The sequence below is a fragment of the Somniosus microcephalus genome, chromosome 14 (genome assembly GCF_052327205.1).
Source record: "Somniosus microcephalus isolate GS21.2 chromosome 14, FLI_Smic_1.0, whole genome shotgun sequence".
NCBI classification, from domain to species: domain Eukaryota; kingdom Metazoa; phylum Chordata; class Chondrichthyes; order Squaliformes; family Somniosidae; genus Somniosus; species Somniosus microcephalus.
This window is the reverse complement of record NC_141000.1, coordinates 124,901,094-124,924,422: the sequence shown is the minus strand read 5'-3', so window position 1 is coordinate 124,924,422 and position 23,329 is coordinate 124,901,094. Positions and strand designations below refer to the sequence as shown.

At 49.1% G+C, this 23,329-nt stretch overlaps 1 protein-coding gene across 3 annotated transcripts in view; it reads right to left on the bottom strand.

Annotated features, from left to right (window-relative positions):
- Positions 1-6,877: 6,877 nt before the first annotated feature.
- The window catches only part of LOC147107908 (stomatin-like), a 37,108-nt gene continuing 20,656 nt past the window's right edge, over positions 6,878-23,329 (bottom strand). For all 3 annotated transcript variants that reach the window (XM_086007295.1, XM_086007294.1, XM_086007296.1), the window contains 3 exons: positions 14,733-14,936; positions 13,739-13,873; positions 6,878-8,059 (listed from right to left, as the gene is read on the bottom strand). In XM_086007295.1, coding sequence (XP_085863421.1) covers positions 7,871-8,059; positions 13,739-13,873; positions 14,733-14,936 — 528 coding nt within the window. In that variant the 3' untranslated portion in view covers positions 6,878-7,870. The remainder of the gene's footprint in view (positions 8,060-13,738; positions 13,874-14,732; positions 14,937-23,329) is intronic.

Below are 23,329 nucleotides of genomic sequence, written 5' to 3'. Positions count from 1 at the left end.
GCTGTGCGCAAATTGGCGGCCGCGTTTCCCACATTACAACAGTGACTACACTTCAAAAAAGTACTTCATTGGCTGTAAAGCGCTTTGAGACGTCCGGTGGTCGTGAAAGGCGCTGGAGAAATGCAAGTCTTTTTTCTTTGCTCCCTTGTAGAGTCTATGAATTAAACTGATTGACGGAGACAAATACAACAGTGATTCAGCCAGTGGGGGAGGAGTGGTGGTGTACCAATAAATATTTACATTGGCGACGAGGCCCATTCAACCTGTTACTGCTACACGGCCACAGAATCAGCGGTGCTCGTTGCAAACAGCTTGTGTCGATATAGAGCCTTTCCACATGGAAAAACGTCCCAAGGCGCTTCACAGAAGGCAGGAGGAAAATGGACATAGAGCCATACAGGAAAAAGAGGAAAGGTTTAGGAGAGATGACCAAGAGCTTGGCTAAAGAGGTGAGTTTTTAAAGAAGGGCTTTAAAGGAGGTTTGGGGAGGGAATTCCAGAGCATAAGAACTTAAGAAATAGGAGCAGGAGTCGGCCATATGGCCTCTCGAGCCTGCTCCGCCATTCAATAAGATCATGGCTGATCTTCGACCGCAACTCCATTTTCTCACCTGATCCCCATATCCCTTGATTCCCATGGGGCCTAGCTGGTTGAAGGCACGGCCACCAAAGGTGGGGAGAGGGGAAAAGCCAGAGTCAGAGGAACGGGAACAATGGTGATTATAGATGGCCCTACTAGGTGCACTCATACGCTCCCCGCCCCTCTATCAGACCTCTATCAGTTCTCCTCAGTCTCTTTTCCAGAGAAAAGAGCCCCAGCCTGTTCAATCTTTGATCAGGGCCACTTTGGCGCTGGGATATCTCTTTGAAAGAGCTATCCAATTTAGTCCTGGGATATTCTCTGCCTGGCTTTTTTTAAGAACGGTCACAGGCACGACGGGCCGAATGGCCTCCTTCTGTGCTGTAAGATTCTCTGATTCTATTGGAATTGCAACTTCAGACTTCCGGAACTACACATAGGAACACAGGAACAGGAGCAGGGCATTCAGCCCCTCGAGCCTGCTCTGATCTGTGACCTAACTCCATATACCTGCCTTTGGCCCATATCCCTTAATACCTTTGGTTAACAAAAAGCTATCAATCTCTGATTTAAAATTAACAATTGATCTAACATCAATTGCCGTTTGCGGAAGAGAGTTCCGAGCTTCTGCCACCCTTTGTGTGTAGAAGTGTTTCCTAATTTCACTCCTGAACAGTCTGGCTCTAATTTTTAGACTCTGCCCCCTAGTCCTAGAATCCCCAACCAGCAGAAATAGTTTCTCTCTATCTACCCTATCAGTTCCCCTTAATATCCTGAAAACTTCGGTCAGATCACCCCTTAACCTTCTAAATTCTAGGGAATACAACCCTAATTTGTGTAATCTCTCCTCGTAACTTAACCCTTGAAGTCCGGGTATCATTCTGGTAAACCTACGCTGCACTCCCTCCAAGGTCGGTATATCCTTCCTAAGGTGTGGTGCCCAGAACTGCTCACAGTGCTCCAGGTGTGGTCTAACCAGGGTTTGTACAGCTGCAGTATAACTTCTACCCCCTTGTATTCTAGTCCTCTAGATATAAAGGCCAGCATTCCATTAGCCTTTTTGATTATTTTCTGCACCTGTTCATGACATTTTAATGATCTATGTACCTGGGCCTCCAAGTCTCTTTGGACCTCCAATGTTTTTAGCCATTCACCATTTAGAAACTACCCTGTGCTATCCTTTTTAGGTCCAAAGTGGATGACCTCACATTTGCTTATATTGAAATCCATTTGCCACAGCTTTGCCCATTCACTTAATTTATCAATATCCCTTTGTAATTTTATGCTTCCGCCTACACTGCCTACAGCAGCCTATCTTTGTGTCATCGGCAAATTTGGAAATATGACGTTCTATGCCATCATCTAAGTCGTTAATGAATATTGTGAATAGTTGAGGCCCCAACACAGATCCCTGCGGAACACCACTAGTCACCTCCTGCCAATTAGAGTACCTACCCATTATCCTGACTCTCTGTCTCCTGCCGTTCAGCCAATTTCCTAACCAGGTCAATAATTTGTCCTCAACTCCGTGGGCTTCTACATTAGTTAACAGTCTCTTATGTGGGACTTTATCAAATGCCTTCTGGAAGTCCATATAAATAACATCCATAAACATTCCCCTGTCCACTACTTTAGTCAACTCCTCAAAATTTTTTATATGGTTTGTCAAGCATGACCTACCTTTCACAAATCCAGGCTGGCTCTCTCTGATTAACTGAAAATTTTCAAGATGTTCAGTCACCCTATCCTTAATTATAGACTCTAGCAATTTCCCGACAACAGATGTTAGGCTAACTGGTCTATAATTCCCTGGTTTCCCTCTCTCACCATTCTTAAAAAGTGGAGTGACATGTGCAATTTTCCAATCTAAAGGACGGTTCCTGAATCTAATCATAGGCCTGAAAATTCAATTGCTTTGCGCCTCCCGTTAGCACCTTAAGAGGGCGCTAGCGGGGCGCAAAGCAGCTAGCGCCCGGGCGCGGCGCCGCCAACGCCTCCCGCGAAATTCAGCGGGAGGTTAGCAGCGGCGGGAACCGTTAGTGACCCGCGGTGCTACGCTGCCGGCGATGATGTCATCGACATGCGCAGTGCCCAGCTCACGCCCCGGCCGCGATCTTCGGTAGCGCCCCCTGACTTACCGTCGGACACCATGTCCGATGGGGTCAGGGGGGCCTACCTGCGGCCGGGGTGGCGCAAATTAAAGGGGAGGTGCTGGGCGGCCATTTTTGCTGCTGGCCGCCTGCCAGCACCTGCCTCCTCTACCGTCCCCAGCCTCCTCTACAGCTCTACCCCCCCACCCCGCGGAGTGCCGGCTGCGCTCCGTGAGCCCGGCACTTCTCTTGAGTGCCGGGCTCTTTTGCCGGCACTCCGATCCCAGGTGGCCCAGCTGGGACCCGGGTCGCACTGCGCTGGGCCCCTCCCTTTTAAGAAGGGGAGAAAGGCCTGCAGTACTGTGGCGCGACGTGCTTCCAGTAGCACCCCGCTTCCCTCTTGTGGTGCTACCGGTGAATTTCGACCGCGGAGGGTGCTAATTTTTTCAGGGTGCTGTGCCCCAAAGAGGGCGTGACTCAATTTTTCCCCCATAGAGTCATAACAGCACAGAAGGAGGCCATTCGGCCCATCGAGTCCGTGCCGGTAGAGAATTTTGGAAGATTATAGTTAGGGCATCTGCAATGTGCTCACTGACTTCCTTTAAAACCCTGGGATGGAAACCATCTGGCCCTGGGGATTTGTCACTCTTTAGTGCCATTATTTTCTTTATTACTGTTATTTTACCTACATTAATTTTATTGTCCCTGTCCCCAATATTAGTTTCTTTGGGATTTCCGGCATGCTATCCTCTTCATCTATTGTAAATACTGACATTTATTAGTCAACATGTCCACCATTTCCTTAGCATCATTGACAATATCACAATTATCAATTTTTAAGGGGCAAACATTGCTCCTGACCACCCTCGTTTTCCTAATATAACTATAAAAATTCTTCGTATTGATTTTGATATCCCTTGCAATTTTCTTTTCATACTCTCTTTTTGTAACTCTTACTGTTTTGTGACCCTTTGCTGTTCTTTGTATCTTTCCCATTCACCAGGATCTGTGCTATTTTTTACATTTTTGTGTGCCCTTTCCTTTAGTTTTATGCTGTCCCTTACCTCTTTAGTCGTCCATGGCTGTTTTCTTTTGGCAAGTAGAACTCTTGCCCCTCAGGGGTATAAACTGGTTCTGTATCACGTTAAAGTCTTTTTTAAACATCTCCCACTGATCTTCTGTCGTTTTACCCATTAACAGATTTGCCCAGTTTTCTTTTGACAGTCTCTGCCTCATCCCGTTGAAGTCGGCCTTACCTAAATCTAAAATCTTAGTAGCTGTTTCGTGTTTCTCCTTTTCAAATGCTACTTTGAACTCGATCATGTTATGATCGCTATTGGATAAATTTTCATGCACAGTTAGGCTGTTAACTAATTCTGGCTCATTACTAAATCTAATATGGCTTGCCCCCTTGTCACCATTACTGACACTAGCTTTTTATTCCAGATTTATTAATTGAATTTAAATTCACCAGTTGCCGTGGTGGGATGTGACCTCACGTCTCTAAATTATTAGTCCAGGCCTTCTCGATTACTGGTCCAGTAACATAACCACTATGCTACCATTCCCCCATTTACTCGTGCCCTTCCCAATTCCCCCATTCACTGGTGCACTCCCCAAATCCCCCCATTTACTGGTGCCCTTCCCAATTCCTTGCTTTGGCCACACATCTAGCCCATCAAACCTGGCAGAGGAATTGTGATTGTCCTGTATTCTCTTCAATTCAGAAGAATGAGAGGGGATCTCATTGAAGCATACAAAATTATTACAGGGCTTGATAGGGTGGATGCTGGGAGAATGTTTCCCTTGGCTGGGGAGTCTAGAACCAGGGGCCACAGCCTCAGGATAAAGGGTAGGCCATTCAGGACTGAGATGAGGAGAAATTTCTTCACACAGAGGGTGGTGAATCTTTGGAATTCTCTACCCCAGAGGGCTGTGGAGGCTCAGTCATTGGGTATATTCAAAATAGAAGTCGATAGATTTCTGACTAGTAAGGGCATCAAGGGATATGGCGATAGGGCTGGTGAATGGAGTTGAGGCAGAAGATCAGCCATGATCTCATTGAATGGCGGAGCAGGCTTGAAGGGCCGAATGGCTGACTCCTGCTCCTATTTCTTATGTTCTTAATCTGCATTGCAGGTGGCAATATTTTGGATCTGCAGTGAATTGTAGAAACCATTGTTGGAGGGATCCCAGAGGACATTTACAGACAGTGAGAACTTGTGTGTAAAAAAAAATGGAGTTTGATTTCTTTTTATTAATTTAATATTTCCACCATCCCAAATGATTTCACGACGACAAATATCTAGGCTGAGACTCCCAGTGCAGTACTGAGGGAGTGCTGCACTGTCGGAGGTGGCGTCTTTCAGATGAGACATTAAAACTGTCTGCTCTCTCAGCTGGACGTAAAAGATCCCACTGCACTATTTCGAAGAGGAGTTCTCCCCAGTGTCCTGGTCAATATTTATCCCTCAATCAACTAACAAAAAAAACCAGATTATCTGGTCATTATCACATTGTTGTTTGTGGGAGTTTGCTATGTGCAAATTGGCTGCCATGTTTACTACATTACAATAGTGATTACACTTCAAAAAGTAATTCATTGGCTGTAAAGCGCTCTGGAACGTCCTGAAGTCATGAAAGGCGCGATATAGAAAAGCAAGTCTTTCTTTTCTTTTCATTAAAAAAAAAGCACTGGAGTTCACTTCTAGAGGGATGGAAGTATTATGCACAGTTCTGGGCTCCATATTATAAAAAATATTATAGAGGCACTGGAGAAGGTGCAAAAAACGATTTACCAGAATGATACCAGAAATCAGGAAAGACTGAACTGGCTGGGGCTCTTTTCTCTGGAAATGAGATGACTGAGAGGGGTGACCTGATAGAGGTCTTTAAGATTAAGAAAGGAGTTGATAGGGTAGACATAGAGAAGGTGTTTCCACTTGTGGGGTAGGCCAGAACAAGAAAGGATATACTTACCATAGAGGGAGTGTAGCGAAGGTTCACCAGACTGATTCCTGGGATGGCAGGACTGTCGTATGAGGAGAGATTGGGTCGACTAGGCCTGTATTCACTAGAGTTTAGAAGAATGAGAGGGGATCTCATTGAAACGTATAAAATTCTGACAGGGCTAGACAGACTGGATGCAGGGAGGATGTTTCCCCTGGCTGGGGGGTCTAGAACAAGGGGTCACAGTCTCAGGATACGGGGTAGGACATTTAGGACTGAGATGAGGAGAAATTTCTTCACTCAGAGGGTGGTGAACCTGTGGAGTTCTCTACCACAGAAGGCTGTGGAGGGCAAGTCACTGAATATATTTAAGAAGGAAACAGATTATCTGATCATTTATCACATTGCTGTTTGTGGGAGCTTGCTGTGCGCAAATCGGCTGCCGCGTTTCCCTACATTACAACAGTGACCACACTTCAAAAGTACTTCCTTGGTTGTAAAGTGCTTTGGGAAGTCCTGAGGTCGTGAAAGTCACTATATAAATACAAGTTCTTTCTTTCTTTTACTAAAGATATACAGAGCAAAAGATCCAGAACTTTCAATCTCCTGACCTGTGCCAAGTTTGGGGATCGGGAGTGGTTTGATGGCAGGACTGGGCATCAATTTACACTTGATTAGCCAGTCAACGTACGGGCCTGGATTCTCCTCTGCTGTCCTTCTTGAAATTGGCCAGTGAAGCCTAACACCGCTCCAACTCCAATTTCCCTCCCTCCCCCCAGCACGTCCACCGCCTGCGCTTATCTCACCTGCCGCGTGTAACTTACATCAGGGGGCAGGGTCTGGTAAGCTGCTCCATTTCCCTGCCTTTTGGAAGGGCCTGATGAAGTCTCCCCTTTTGGAGTGAGAGGGCCTAGGCGTTGACACCTAGGCCTCAGACCTTTACTTTTTTTTTAGGCCTCGGCCCAGTCAGAGGCCTGATAACTGAAAGTGCCCCCCTTTAAATGGTCACGCCCCCCCCCCCCCTTCTCCGGATGCCGATCCCACTGTAGCACCGTGAGAATTTCAGGCATACCAGCAGCGGGCTTCCTTTTCCCGATGTGCGAGCCTGCCCAAACCCTCCTCTGCTGTCAAACAATGGGGGGCGGGGGGGAGGTAACCAGTGTCCTGCACTGCCCATAGAAGTCAAGGCCTTCACAAGAGGAAAGGGGAATATTGGGGATGAAACACTGATTCGAATGGAGTGCAGATGGACAAAGAGCTTATTTAAAACTTTGCTCCGAAATATTTTAATTGTCAAGAGTTAGAAAACAGTAACATAGTATTAAACAAACCTTAAAGGAAGCTGAAACCTCAAACATAGCTTAACCTTCCAGAACACAGCACAAGTCAAGGGCTCAGAGATGGAGCTACAGTTACATGCACACTTGGTAAAAGCTGACAACTAGTTCACACTTAGCTTGCGTGAGGTACCATCTCCTGCCCGTGTACAGCTGGGTACAAGCGGTAATCCACGCTGTGTACCAATTCCACCCTTAAACCTCTTCGCACAGAACAGGTGGTTTGAGAGTGGGGTAAGCCTTTTTTGGTCAGTCCCAATCAGTGCTTTTGATTAAAAGGCATCTTCAGAAATGCTGCAATGCAGAGCAATGAGATGGAGGGGTACGGTGATTTTATCCCACTGGAGAGGAGCTAGGCCGCAACTGTAGGCCTCTTGGGACACACGGTGTATGGCGGACCCATATACAGGAAACTTTGGTTTATCCGGAGGTTGTATGTCCGGAATACTCGATCTTAACGGCAAAAATCAGGAGCCGTTTTCTATCAGTTTTTTTAGTTCTCGTTCTTTTTTTTTCCCAGTCAGGCACTGCAAGGTCTGTAGCTATAGCAACAGCTTCAGCTAGAGACGCTTGCAGCTGCAGCCGACTCTTTAGAAGCTGTTGCTAAGCAACAGTGTTTGTTGTCAGATACGGAGATGAAAACCTCCGTATGCTTCAACATTAACTTTGTATGTCTGGCAGTTTTGATAGATCGGCAACACGCCGGTCCCGTCGGTGCCGGATATCACAAAGTTTCCTGTACACAACCAACATATAATGGCGCAGGCTTCTTGGACCGTCGGTTGAGAGGGGTAATTGGTCAGCTTTTTTATATGATGTGTACCGTAGCCCACTTGCAATACTGCTTAGGGAAAAAATGTGTTCCCCAAAAATGCCCGTTGTGACCAGGTGCGCCTCCGAACCGCGGACCCCGCCTCACTTCTTCAGGAAGAATGACGTGATGTCGATCGGCATCGGGAAGAGGATGGTGGAGCTGCATTCTGCAGCGACCTCGGTCAGGGTCTGGAGGTAGCGAAGCTGCAGGGCGCTCGGACACAACGAGATCTCCATCGCCGCCTCTTTTAGGGCATTGGAGGCATTCTTCTCACCTTCCGCGGCAATCACCTGGGGCAACAGAGAGGAAAATGCACAGGGACATTAAGAAAGAAAGACTTGCATTTATATAGCACCTTTCACGACCACCGGACGTCTCAAAGCGCTTTACGGCCAATGAAGTGCTTTTGAGGTGTAGTCACTGTTGTAATGTGGGAAGTGTGGAAGCCAACATGTACACAGCAAGCTCCCACAAACAGCAATGCGATAATGACCAGATCATCTGTTTTGGTTATGTTGGTTGAGGGATAAATATTGGCCCCAGGACACCGGGGAGAACTCTCCTGCTCTTCTTCGAAATAGAGCCACGGGATATTTTACGTCCACCGGAGAGAGCAGACGGGGCCTCGGTTTAATGTCTCATCCGAAAAATGGCACCTCCGACAGTGCAGCACTCCCTCAGCACTGCACTGGGAGTGTCAGCCTAGCTTTATGTGCTCAAGTCCCTGAAGTGGGACTTGAACCCACAACCTTCTGACTCAGAGGCGAGTGTGCTACCCACTGAGCCACAGCTCACATTAAGAACAAGAGCGGGCCATTCAGTCCCCTCGGGCCTGCACTGCCATTCAACTGATCTGCACCTCAACCTCCTTTACCCAATGTCTTTGATCCACATCCTTACCTAACAAAGATCAATCGAGCTCAGTCACGAAAGCTCCAACTGACCCTTAGCATCCACAGCCCTTTAGAGGGAGAGAGTTCCCGATTTCCACTACCCGTTGTGTGAACGATTGCTTCCCGATTTCTCTTCTGAACGGCCTAGCTCTAATTTTAGGATTGTGCCCCCTCGTTCTGGATTCCCCCACCAGAGGAAAAAAGATTCTTCATATCTATCGAATCCTTTTAATATTTTAAACACCTCGATCAGATCGCCCCCTCAATCATCTATACTCAAGGGAATACAAGCCAAGTTTATGCACCCTCTCCTCATAATTTAAGCCACTAAGCCCCGTGTCAGCGCTGAACCCAACGTTCCTTATAAGCTGCATGGCCGTGAAGCTTTCAGCCGGTCACGCACAGCCCGGGACTGGCTTGTTCAATGTTAAGTTTCGCGCACGAGTGAAACCGGAATGGGCCGCGCAGACCCTTAAAGGGCACGCGCACCCAAAACAAATTAGGGGGAACATTGACTGCATCGCCTCCAATGTGAATGGTAAGACCATGTAACATTATCGCATTGGCCCTCTGCTGATTGAGCAGCATCTAAATGTATTACGGGGTATGGCACTCAGCCCCCGAGGCCAGGAAGATCTGAGTGTCCATCGCTGGTCTGTGCGGAGTTGGAACATCCCAGCCAGAGATGGTGCTCTAACTGGCCTTCAGCTCCCTGGACTTGGTGCGTGAGTTGAGTAGTCAAAGGTAGCATTGGCATCAAGGTTAGGAACAGTCTGGTTCAGCCTCAAGACAGTGGCCAGGGCAGGGGTTGCCCTGGAGACTCCTGGAATTGAAGATTAATCTCCAGGATTCTGCTGGGAGCAGCCACTCGAGAGAACCCCCGCCCCCCAACAGGGGCATTAAAAAAAAATGTCTTCCGACACTTTTGTTTAGCATAAGAAATAGGAGCAGGAGTCGGCCATTTGGCCCCTCGAGCCTGCTCCGCTATTCAGTAAGATCATGGCTGATCTACCTCAACTCCACTTTCCTGCACTATCCCCATATCCCTTGATTCCCTTAATATCCAAAAATCTATCGATCTCTGTCTTGAATATACTCAATGACTGAGCCTCCACAGCCCTCTGGGGTAGAGAATTCCAAAGATTCACCACCCTCTGAGTGAAGAAATTTCTCCTCATCTCAGTCCTAAATGGCCGACCCCTTATTCTGAGACTGTGACCCCTGGTTCTAGACTCCCCAGCCAGGGGAAACAGCCTCTCTGCATCTACCCTAACAAGCCCCTTAAGAATTTTATGTTTCAATGAGATCACCTCTCATTCTTCTAAACTGTAGGGAATATAGGCCTAGTCTACTCAATCTCTCCTCATAGGACAATCCCCCCATCCCAGGATTCAGTCTAGTGAACCTTTGTTGCACTCCCTCTATGGCAAGTATATCCTTCCTTAGGTAAGGAGACCAAAACTGTACACAATACTCCAGGTGTGGTTTCACCAGGGCCCTTTATAATTGCAGTAAGATGTCTTTACTCCTATACTCAAATCCTATTGTAATAAAGGCCAACATAGCATTTGCTTTCCTAATTGTTTGCTGTACCTGCATGTTAACTTTCAGTGATTCGTGTACAAGGACACCCAGGTCCCTCTGAACACCAACATTTCCCAATCTCTCACCATTTAAAAAATACTGCTTTTCTATTTTTGCTATCAAAGTGGATAACTTCACATTTCTCCACATTATATTCCATTTGCCATGTTCTTGCCCACTCACTTAGCCTGTCTATATCCCCTTGAAGCCTCCTTGCATCCTCCTCACAACTTACATTCCCACCCAGCTTTGTATCATCAGCAAACTTGGGATATATTACATTTGGTCCCCTCATCCAAATTATTGATGTAGATTGTGAATAGCTGAGGCCCAAGCACTGATCCTTGCGGTACCCCACTAGTTACAGCCTGCCAACCTGAAAATGACCCGTTTATTCCGACTCTCTGTTTTCTGTCCGTTAACCAATCCTCAATCCATGCTAGTATATTACCCCCAATCCCATGAGCCCTAATTTTGTTTAATAACCTCTTGTGTGGCACCTTATCGAATGCCTTCTGAAAATCCAAATTTACCACATCCACTGGTTCCCCCTTATCTATTCTGCTAGTAACAACCTCAAAAAACTAACACGATTTCCCTTTCATAAATCTGTGTTGACTCTGCCCAATCATATTATTATTTTCTAAGTGCCCTGTTACCACGTCCTTTATAATAGATTCTCGCATTTTCCCTACTACTGATGTTAGACTAACTGGTCTGTAGTTCCCCGTTTTCTCTCTCCCTCCTTTCTTAAATAGTGGGGTTACAGTTGCTACCTTCCAATCCGCGGGAACTGTTCTAGAATTCATGGAAATTTTGGAAGATGACAACCAATACATCCACTATCTCTATAGCCACCACTTTTAAAACCCTAGGATGTAGGTCATCAGGTTCAAGGGATTTATTGGCTTTCAGTCCCATTAATTTCTCCAGTACTATTTTTTTAATAATACTAATTTCTTTCAGTTCCTCATTCTCGCTAAACCCTTGGTTCTCCACTATTTCCCATAGGTTTCTGCGTCTTCTTCCGTGAAGACAGACACAAAGTATGGGGGAAAAACTCAGTTGGTAGCGCCGCCCGTTAGCGCCTTAAGAGGGCGCTAAGTGGGGCGCAAACCAACTAGCGCCCGGGCGCGGCACTGCCCACTCCTTCCGCAAAATTCAGCGGGAGGATAGTGGTGGTGGCCCGCTCACGCCCCGGCCGCGATCTTCGGGAGCGCCCCCTGATTTACCGCCGGACGCTATGTCCGACGGGGTCAGGGGGGTGTACCTGCGGCCGGGGAGGCACAATTTAAAGGCGAGGTGCGGGGCGGCCATTTTTGTTGCTGGCCGCCTGCCAGCACCTGTCTGCACTCCTGTCCCCGGCCTCCTGAACCCCCCCTCCCCCCCGCGGAGTACCGGCTGCGCTCCAAGAGCCCGGCACTTCTCTTGAGTGCTGGGCTCTTTTGCCTGCAATCCCGATCCCCGGGGGCCCAGCTGGGCCCCAGGTCGCGCTGCAAGAAGGGGAGGAAGGCCTGCAATACCGCGGCGCAACGTGCCGCATAACACCGCAATATTGACTCACAGCGCCCCAAGAGGGATGCAGGGCGCTTCCAGTAGCGCCCCGCTTCCCTCTTGGGGCGCAACCACTCAATTTCTGGCGCGGCAGCGCTAATTTTTCCGGGGCGCTACTTTTAGCGCCCCCGGCGAAGTTAGCGCCTCAATTGGGGCGCTACTCAATTTTTTGCCCTATGTGTTAAATTTCTCTGCCATTTCCTTATTCCCCATTATAATTTCTCCTGTCTCAGCCTGTAAGGGACCCACATTTACTTTCGCTATTCTTTTCCTTTTTACTTACCTATAGAAGCTTTTACAGTCTGTTTTATGTCTCTCGCTAGTTTACTCTCATATTCTATTTTCCCTTTCTTTATCAATTTCTTGGTCCTCCTTTGCTGAATTCTAAAATCCTCCCACTCCTCAGGCTTACTACTTTTTCTGGCAACATTATAAACCTCTTCCTTCGATCTAATACTATCTTTAGTTTCTCTTGTTAGCCACGGTTAGACCATTTTTCCCGTGGTGTTTTTATTCCTTAAAGGAATGTGTATTTATTGTGAATTATGAATTATTTCTTTAAATGTTTGACATTGCTTTTCTACTGTTATATCTTTTAATCTAGTTTCCCATCCTACCTTAGCTAACTCGCCTCTCATACCTATGTAGTTTGCTTTGTTCATGTTTAGGGCCTTAGTTTCGAACTTAACTAAATCACTCTCAAACTCAACATAAAATTCTATCATATTATGATCACTGCTCCCCAGAGGTTCCTTTACTACAAGGTTATCAAGTATAAAAATGTTGGAGTTGGGAAAGAAAAGGCTGTTTGACTGTTCGCTTTCCAATTGGCTATGGGAAGGAGTTTCCCTGTGTGAATGGACATGTTGGGCGACCAGTGGGGGAAGCGTGGGGGGTGGAATAGTTGGATGGAGGAGGTCATGTGATGAAAACTCCAGGATTACATCCAGCCAAAGTTGGCAACCCAAAAATTGATGATCTTTTTAAAACTGCCCAGAGATGAAAACCATACCTATTGGGGGAAAAATTGAGTTGGTCTGCGCCTCCCGTTAGCACCTTAAGAGGGTACTAATGGGGCGCAAAGCAACTAGCGCCCGGGCGCGGCAATGTTTGCGCCACTTGCGAAATTGACCAGACATTTTGCGGCGGTGCTAAACACTACTGCCACGATCTCCTGCGCCTGCAGATTGTGACGTCAGTCGAGCGTGCAACGCCCTGGACCGGATATTGAGTGGCGCCGTCTGCCGCTAGCAATGACAGGTTGAGGGGAGCGTTTTGCAGTCAAGAAGGGACTGGGGGAGCGCTATTTAAAGGCGACTGCTTCCTGCCTTTTTATGTCGGCGACATTTTTGCACCAAGCATTCTGAGAGAGAGAGAGAGACTTCTGGAGATATTCAACACTGTGTGAAGGAGTTTTGGGTACTGAGCAGCACTTTGCAGGTTCATTTTGATTTGATCTTCCTTGCATCGATTTAGAAGAGACTATGGGGGCTGCACTCTGAGCTCTTTCCCTGGGCCTCTCCATTGTTCTTTCCAGCAGATTTGATGTACAGGTCTCTCCAGGCCAAGATTCAAGGCTGCAATGAGCAAGGTGTGGATGGAGAGCAAGATCGACCCTCCCCTTTAAGAACTGGCCGGCGCCAGTGTGTCTGTGTTCCATTGCTGACTGACATCACATGAGCTTCACCAGCGCTCTGAGGTAGCGCCTCACGCCTCGGCCTTTGCGCCTTAAGAGAGGTGTGTAGTGCCTGATTTAGCGCTCCAATCACCTCCAGGGGCGATAGAAGCCAAGTTTGCAGTCAGAGGCGATAATTAGCGCCAGGCGTTAAGCTTTGCGCCCGGCCGATAACTGCACCCCAAATGGGGCGATACCAAATTTCTCCCCCATTATCTCTTCACATTTCCAACAGATAACTGAGCAAGGCTTGGTCCCCTCACCTGGGCCCTGGCATCCCTTGTGGCTTCAGCTTCTACTGCCATCGCTCTTTGCAAAGCCAACGGCAGTCTCACATCTCTGAATTCCACTCGCTCAACCTTGATCCCCCATCCGCTCGACGCCTCGAAGAGAAGGTGCTGAGGGGAGCAAGGAAAAGACAATCAGATTGGGGGAATGTGGTAGAACCGCTGCATTAGATGGCAGTCTGAGAGCCTTATACAGAGGGTGGGGTGTAACAGAGACAGTATTATAACTGAGAGCATTATACTGAGGGTGGGGTGTAACAGAGAGAGTGTTATAACTGAGAGTATTATACTGAGGGTGGGGTATATCAGAGAGTGTTATAACTGAGAGCATTATACTGAGGGTGGGGTGTAACAGAGAGAGTGTTATAACTGAGAGTATTATACTGAGGGTGGGGTATATCAGAGAGTGTTATAACTGAGAGCCTTATGCTGAGGGTGGGGAATATCAGAGACAGTGTTATCACTGAGAGCCTTATACTGAGGGTGGGGTATATCAGAGAGTGTTATAACTGAGAGCTTTATACTGAGGGTGGGGTATATCAGAGAGTGTTATAACTGAGAGCCTTATACCGAGGGTGGGGTGTAACAGAGACAGTGTTATCACTGAGAGCCTTATACTGAGGGTGGGGTATATCAGAGAGTGTTATAACTGAGAGCCTTATACTGAGGGTGGGGTATATCAGAGAGTGTTATAACTGAGAGCTTTATACTGAGAGTGGGGTATATCAGAGAGTGTTATAACAGAGCCTTATACTGAGAGTGGGGTATATCAGAGAGTCTTATAACTGAGAGCCTTATACTGAGGGTGGGGTGTAACAGAGAGTGTTATAACTGAGAGCCTTATACTGAGGGTGGGGTGTAACAGAGACAGTGTTATAACTGAGAGCCTTATACTGAGGGTGGGGTGAATTTGTTTGTTCCAATAGAATACAATTGTTTATGTTCGGGTAATCGCCTGGTTGCAGCGTACCTCCATCTGCTGTGCCATATGCTCTCGGTCGGAAAGGATGTCCGCCAGGTTCTTGGTGCCCAGAATGTTCCGCAGTGTTGTCTGAGCCAGCAGGCGAGTGATTTTGGCCACATTAGTTACCCTGATGACCGACATCATGGGATCGAAGATGCGATAGTAGATGATAGCGTCCACCACAATCGTGACAGAGTCTTTTGTTAAGACCTGCAAGTAAAGCCCGTTAAATAGGTTAACTGTACCAGCCAACAACTGATCACCGCGTCCAGTGCCAGAAGGAGGATCCATATATGTCAAGATACACAACAACAGACTGGAAAGTTTAACAGAAAGATACTGCGAGTGAAGAAAGGAGAACAGAAGGGCACTGCAGCTAACAACCGAGCACCGAGAACTATCAACTAGCAGCACGAAGAAGCAGAAGAAGACGCACCAAGATAATCACTCCGGTTCTCCCAGGTAAATTGCTTGATCATCCCGCATTCTAGACTGCACTCTGCAGTTGTAAGCATCACTTTTAACTGTTTATCTTAGCAAATGACAGCCAATAAACTGGCTTAATTTATACCAGAGTTCAATTAATATCAGTGTTTCTATAGGGATCAAGGGATATGGGGAGAAGGCAGGGACAGGGTACTGAATTTGGATGATCAGCCATGATCTCATTGAATGGCGGAGCAGGCTCGAGGGGCCGAATGACCTACTCCTGCTCCTATCTTTTATGTTTCTAATGTTTCATTCTGTGTTATTGTCTCAGCTTGGGATTAAACAAATCCCTACGGAGGTATTTGCTAATGATTCTAGGATACCATTTGAAGAAGCTTCTCCCAGTGCCAGTTACCTTCCACAAACAAAAATAGATTAACTGGTCAGGCAGGTCATTGCTGTTTGTGGCTGCACTTCAAAAGTAAATCTTGGACAGAGCGCTTTGAGACAACTCCCAAACCCGCGACCTCTACCATCTAGAAGGATAAGGGCCGCAGGCGCATGGGAACACCACCACCTCCAAGTTCCCCTTCAAGTCACACATCATCCTGACTTGGAAATATATCGGCCGTTCCTTCATCGTCGTTGGGTCAAAATCCTGGAACTCCCTCCCTAACAGCGCTGTGGGAGTACCTTTACCACACGGACTGCAGCGGTTCAAGAAGGCGGCTCACCACCACCTTCTCAAGGGCAATTAGGGATGGGCAATAAATGCTGGCCTTGCCAGCGACGCCCACATCATGTGAATTAATTTTTTTAAATAGGAGCTGCGATAAGTGCATAGAGGTGAAACAAATGAACTTGTATTTCTACAGCGCCTTTCACGACTCAGGACGTCCCAAAGTGCTTTACAGCCAATGAAGTATTTTTGTGAAGTGCAGTCACTGTTGTAATGTAGGAAACGCAGCAGCCAATTTACACACAGCAAGCTCCCACAAACAGCAATGTAATAATGACCAGATAATGTTTTTCAGTGATGTTGGTTGAGGGATAAACATGGCACTGGAAGATTTCCCATGCTCTTCTTCGAAGTAGTGCCATGGGATCTTTTATGTCCACCTGAGAGGGCAGACGGAGCTTCGGTTTAATGTCTCATCTGAAAGACGGCACCTCCGATGGGGCAGCTCACCCTCAGCACTGCACTGGAGTGTCAGCCTGGATAATGTGCTCAAGTCTCTGGAGTGCGACCACTGAGCTAACGCTGACAACTTACTGTGACAGCAAAAATATGGAGGTTGGGTGAAGATTTGAAGCAGAGGAAGATACATGGTTATGGGGAGAGAGAACAGGGCAGTGAGAATAGTTTTAGATTGCTCCAGCAAGATGTAATGGGCCGAATGACCTCCTCATCCTCCGCCACCAGCGCACGGTGGTACCATCTACAGGATAAACTGTAGCAACTCACCAAGGCTTCTTCGACAGCACCTCCCAAACCTGCAAACTCTAGAAACATAGAAAAATAGGAGTACACCATTCGGCCCTTCGAGCTGGCTCCGCCATTCAATATGATCATGGCTGATCCTCTATCTCAATATCTTATTCTTGCTCTCTCCCCATACCCCTTGATGCCTTTTGTGTCTAGAAATCTATCTATCTCCTTCATAAATATATTCAGTGAATTGGCCTCCACAGCCTTCTGTGGTAGAGAATTCCACAGGTTCACCACCCTCTGAGTGAAGAAATTTCTCCTCATCTCAGTCGTAAATGTCCTACCCCATATCCCGAGACTGTGACCCCTCGTTCAAGACCTCCCAGCCAGGGGTAGCATCCTCCCTGCATCCAGTCTGTCTAGCCCAGTCAGAATTTTATACGTTTCAATGAGATCCCCTCTCATTCTTCTAAACTCTACTACCTAGAAGGACAAGGGCAGAGGCGCATGGGAACACCATCACCTCCAAGTTCCCCTCCATGTCACACACCATCCCAACTTGCACATATTTTGCCCTTCCTTTATCGTTGCTGGGTCAAAATCCTGTAACTCCTTACCTAACCGCACTGTGGGAGCACCTTCACCACAAGGATTGCAGTGGTTCAAGAAGGCAGCTCACCACCATCTTCTGAAAGGGCATAAGAATTAGGAACAGGAATACGCCATACTGCCCCTCGAGCCTGCTCCGCCATTCAGTAAGATCATGGCTGATCTTTGATCTCAACTCCACTTTCCTACCCTATCCTCATATCCCTTAATTCCTCTGGAGTCCAAAAATCTATCTGTCTCAGCTTTGAATATACTCAATGACTGAGCGTCCGCAGCTCTTTGGGGCAGAGAATTCCAAAGATTCACAAACTTTGAGTGAAGAAATTCTTATCTCAGTCTTAAAAGGCTGGCCCCTTACCCTGAGACTATGGCCCCTAGTTCTAGACTCTCCAGCCAGGGGAAACAATCTCTCTTTGCATCCTGTCAATCCCCTCTCATTCTTCTAAACTCCAGAGAGTATCGGCCCACTCTACGCAATCTCTCCTCATAGGACAACCCTCTCATCCCAGGGATCAATCTAGTGAATCTTCTAAGGCAAGTATATCCTTCCTCAGATAAGGAGACCAAAACTGTGCCCAGTACTCTAGGTGTGGTCTCACCAAGGCCCTGTACAATTGTAGCAAGACTTCCTTACTCTTATACTCCAACCCTCTAGCAATAAAGGCCAACATGCCATTTGCCTTCCTAATTGCTTGCTGTACCTGCATGCTAACTCTGTGTTTCTTGTACTAGGACACCTAAATCTCTCTCAACACCAACATTTAATAGTTTCTCACCATTTAAAAATATTGTTTTTCTATTCTTCCTACCAAAGTGATTAACCTCACATTTCCCCACATTATACTCCATCTGCCACCTTATTGCCCACTCATTTAACTTCTCTATATCCCTTTGCAGGCTCTTTGCATCCTCCTCGCATCTTACTTTCCACCTAGCTTTGTATCGTTAGCAAACTTGAATACATTGCACTCGGTCCCTTCATCTAAGTCATTAATATAGATTCTAAATAGCTGAGGCCCCAGCACTGTGATGTGCCTCAATGAATCCGAGACTTGACGTTAACGGAGCAAAGCAAGGCTTTTATTAACTCAGAAAGTAATACACATTGGAGAAGTGTCTCTCATCCAGAGATCTGCTGTACTGCTGTGAGACACGCTGGGGCTTGCTTAAGTAGGGGCCAGGTATGGGCGGAGCCCTACACACAATACAATACAGGTAAGGAAATGAAACTGAAACTAAACTAAACACAGGGAATACAGTGCCTGATGAATGGCATATTTCATCACACACTGATCATTGCGGCACCCCACTAGTTACAGCTTGCCAATCTGAAAATCACCCATTTATCCCTGCTCTCTGTTAACCACTCCGTTATCCATGCTTAATACCTTATCCCCAACTCCATGTGCTTAACAACCTTTTATGTGGCACCTTATCGAATGCCTATTGGAAATCCAAATATATTGCATCCACTGGTTCCCCTTTATCTACCCTGCTAGTTACATCCTCAAAAAACTCTAATAAATTTGTCAAACACGATTTCCCTTTCATAAAACCATGTTGACTCTGCCTAATTATATTATGATTTTCTAAGTACCCTGTTACCACTTCCTTAATAAATGCAGCATTTTCCTGATGACTGGGAACGACAGGCTAACTGGCCTGTAGTTCCCGGTTTTCTCTCTCCCTCCTTTCTTGAATAGCGGGGTTACATTTGCTACCTTTCAATCTGCTGGGTCCGTTCCTGAATCTAGAATTTTGGAAGATTACAACCAATGCATCCACTATCTCGACAGCCACCTCTTTTAGAACCCTAGGATGTAGGCCATCAAGTCCTGGGGATTTGTTGGCTTTTAGTCCCATTAGTTTCTTAAGTACTTTTTCTCTACTGATATTAATTACTTTAAGTTTCTCGCTCTCACTAGCCCCTTAGTTACCCATTATTTTTGGTATACTTTTTGTGTCTTCTACTATGAAGACAGATACAAAATATTTGTTTAAAGCCTCTGCCATTTCCTTGTTACACAATATAATTTCTGCTGTCTCAGCCTCAGGACATCGCTGCAGGAGTTCCTCAGGGCAGTGTCCTAGGCCCCACTATCTTCAGCTGCTTCATCAATGACCTTCCCTCCAACATATATCAGAAATGGGGATGTTCGCTGATGACTGCACAGCGTTCAGTGCCATTTACAACTCTTCAGATAATGAAGCAGTCCATGCCCGCATGCAACAAGACCTGGACGATGTTCAGGCTTGGGCTGATAAGTGGCAGGTAACATTCGTGCCACACAAGTGCCAGGCAATGACTATCTCCAACAAGTAAGAGTCTAACCACCGGCCCTTGACATTCAATGGCATTATCATCGCCGAATCCCCCACCATTGACCAGAAACTTAACTGGACTAGCCACATAAATACTGTGGCAACAAGAGCAGGTCAGAGGCTGGGTATTCTGCGGTGAGTGTCTCACCTCCTGACTCCCCAAAGCCTTTCCACCATCTACAAGGCACAAGTCAGGAGTGTGATGGAATACTCTCCACTTGCCTGGATGAGTGCAGCTCCAACAACACTCAAGAAGCTCGACATCATCCAGGACAAAGCAGCCCGCTTGATCGGCACCCCATCCACCACCTTAAACATTCACTCCCTCCACCGTGGCTGCAGTGTATATCATCTACAAGATGTACTGCAGCAACTCGCCAAGGCTTCTTCGGCAGCACCTCCCAAACCCGCGATCGCTTTCACCTAGAAGGACATAGCTACTGTTGCGGGGCCTATAAACGACTCCTTCCACTATTTTCTGCTCCTTGTTATTTCTTATCTCCACCCATACTGATTCTACTTGCTGATCTTCTGAGCCAAGGTCCTTTCTCATTACTGTCCTTATGCCACCCTTAATTAACAGGGCTAACCCACCCCCAACTCCTCCCCACCCCCCCACAACCCCCCCACTCCTCCCCCCCCACTCCCCCCACTCCTTCCCCCCCCACTCCTCCCCACCCCCCCACACCCCCCCACTCCTCCCCCCACCACCCCCCCACTCCTCCCCCCACCACCCCCCCCCACTCCTCCCCCCCCACTCCTCCTCCCCCCACTCCTCCCCCCTCCCCCACTCCTCCTCCGCCCTCCCCCCACTCCTCCCCCCTCCCCCACACCTCCCCCCACTCCTCCCCCCTCCCCCACTTCTCCCCCCTCCCCCACTCCTCCCCCCACTCCTCCCCACTCCCCCACTCCTCCCCCCACTCCTTCCCCCCCACCCCACTCCTCCTCCCCCCCACTCCTTCCCCCCCTACTCCTCCCCCCTCCCCCACTCCTCCCCCCACTCCCCCTCCCCCCCCACTCCTCCCCCTCCCCCACTCCTCCCACCACTCCCCCTCCCCCCCCACTCCTCCCCCTCCCCCCCACTCCTTCTCCCTCCTCCCCACCACCCACTCCTCCCCCCCACTCCTCCTCCCCCCCACTCCTCCCCCCCCACTCCTCCTCCTCCCCCCCTCCTCCCTCCCGCCAATCCTCCTCCCCCCACTCCTCCTCCCCCCACTCCTCCCCCCCACTCCTCCTCCCCCCCACTCCCCCCCACTCCTCCCCCACTCCTCCTCCTCCCCACTCCTCCCCCCCACTCCTCCCCCCCTCCACTCCTCCCCCCTCCACTCCTCCCCCCCCCACTCCTCCTCCCCCCCTCCTCCCCCCCACTCCTCCCCCCTCCCCCACTCTCCTCCCCCCTCCCCCACTCCTCCCCCCACTCCGCCCTCCCCCACTCCTCCCCCCTCCCCCACTCCTCCCCCCTCCCCCACTCCTCCCCCCCTCCACTCCTCCTCCCCCCAACTCCTCCCCCACACTCCTCCCCACCTCCCCCACTCCCCCCCACTCCTCCCCCCTCCCCCACCCTCCCCCACTCCTTCCCCCCCACCTCACTCCTCCTCCCCCCCCACTCCTCCCCCCCACTCCTTCCCCCCCACTCCTTCCCCCCCTACTCCTCCCCCCTCCCCCACTCCTCCCCCCACTCCTCCCCCCTCCCCCACTCCTCCTCCCCCCCCACTCCTTCTCCCTCCTCCCCACCACCCACTCCTCCCCCCCACTCCTCCTCCTCCCCCCCTCCTCCCTCCCCCCAATCCTCCTCCCCCCACTCCTCCCCCCCCACTCCTCCCCCCCACTCCTCCTCCCCACTCCTCCCCCCCTCCACTCCTCCCCCCGCCACTCCTCCTCCCCCAACTCCTCCCCCCCACTCCTCCTCCCCCTCCACTCCTCCCCCAACTCCTCCCCCCCACTCCTCCTCCCCCCCCACTCCTCCCCCCCCAAAACTCCTCCCCACCACTCCTCCCCCCCACTCCTCCTCCCCCCTCCACTCCTCCCCCCCCACTTCCCCCCCCCACTCCTCCTCCTCCCCCCCACTCCGCCCCCCCCCCCACTGCCCCCCCCACTCCGCTCCAGTCTGCCTGTCTTTTCGATAAGTCAAGTACACTGGAATTTTTAGTTCCCAACCCTGGTCACCTTGTAACCATGCCTCTGTAATGGCTATCAGCTTGTACCCATTTATCATTATTTGTGCCACTAATTTGTCTATCTTGTTACGAATGATTCATGCATTCAGGTAAACAGCCTTTAGTTTTAACCCATTACCATTATTCCCTGCTTTCATCTTATTCGCTCCCACTTGACGGGGATTTCTCTCCCGGCGGCCCTCCGATAGACTTACTTTGTGCTGGGGACCGATCCCGCCGGTCCTTGGAGTTGGCCACCTGCCGCCCGAATTCCCACCGGCCAGGCAGCAATTCCAGCCGGGTCTGGGCGACAGTCCGATCTCGCACTTATACAGGAGGCCCGAGGAGCTAAAACCTCTCCTGGGCCTCAGCACGCGAGCTTGTCGCTCTCCCTGGGAATCACCAATGCCACGCCCTCTTTCCTCCCCCCGGCCCCCCCACACTGAGTTAAAACTGAGGCCAATTAGATTTATGTCGAGCTGGGTCTGTCTAATGTAGCTCATACAGTATCGATGCCCCTCACGGGCTCCCAGGACTTTTGCAAGAGGGAAAAATTCAGTATCGCCCCGTTTGGGGCGCCATTATCAGCCGTGCGCAAAGTTTAGCGCCTGGCGCTAATTATCGCCTCCGACGGCAAACTTGGCTTTTATCGCCCCTGGAGGTGATTGGAGCGCTAAATCAGGCGCTTCACACCTGTCTTAAGGCGCAAAGTCCGAGGAGCGAGGCGCTACCTCAGAGCGCTGGCGAAGCAAGGAGAGGCAAATCAAAATAAACCTGCAAAGTGCTGCTCAGGACCCAAAACTCCTTCACACAGCGTTGAATCTCTCCAGAAGTCTCTCTCTCTCTCTCAGAATGCGTGGTGTACAAATGTCACCAACAAAAAAAGGCAGGAAGCGGTCGCCTTTAAATAGCGCTCCTGACTGCAAAATGCTCCCCTCAACCTGTCGTTGCTAGTGGCAGGCGGTAAGGCAGGGGGCGCCACTCAATATCCGGTCCGGGGCGCTACCGGGGCGTTGCACACTCGACTGACGTCACGATCTGCCGGCGCAAGAGATCGTGGCGGCAGTGTTTAGCGCGGTCGCAAAATGTCCAGTTAATTTCGCGAGCGGTGCAAACATCGCCGCGCCCGGGCGCTAGTTGCTTTGTGCCCCATTAGCGCCCTCTTAAGGCGCTAACGGGAGGCGCAAACAACTGAATTTTTCCCCCATGCAGTTAAGGTCGCCCACTCTGGTTGGGGACATATTCCAGGAGATTCCATCGCATGACCTCAAACCGCCCCGCCCCCGCGCTTCCGCCATTGGTCACCCGACACGTCCTTCCGTGTGGCGCCCGCCTTCCCACAGCCAATCAGAAAGTGAACAGATTCATCCTTACCCGAATGGATAATTCTTGACCGTCAGTCAAGAAACCATTCCTTCACCTCCAAGAGTTTTAGAACTAATGAAACAAAAGCCTTCAAAGAAAATGAAAATTAATTTAATCCCCCCCCCCCCCCAGGATTTTTCTCCTGGGGTTTTACTCGCAGGAAGAGTGTCCTGGAGATTAATCTTGAATGACTGGAGACTCCAGGCCAAATCCTGGAGGGTTGGCAAGCCTATTTACTTTTGGTACCAATATATCTTTCCCGAACACTCTTTGACAGAAGAGCCCTTTCACGT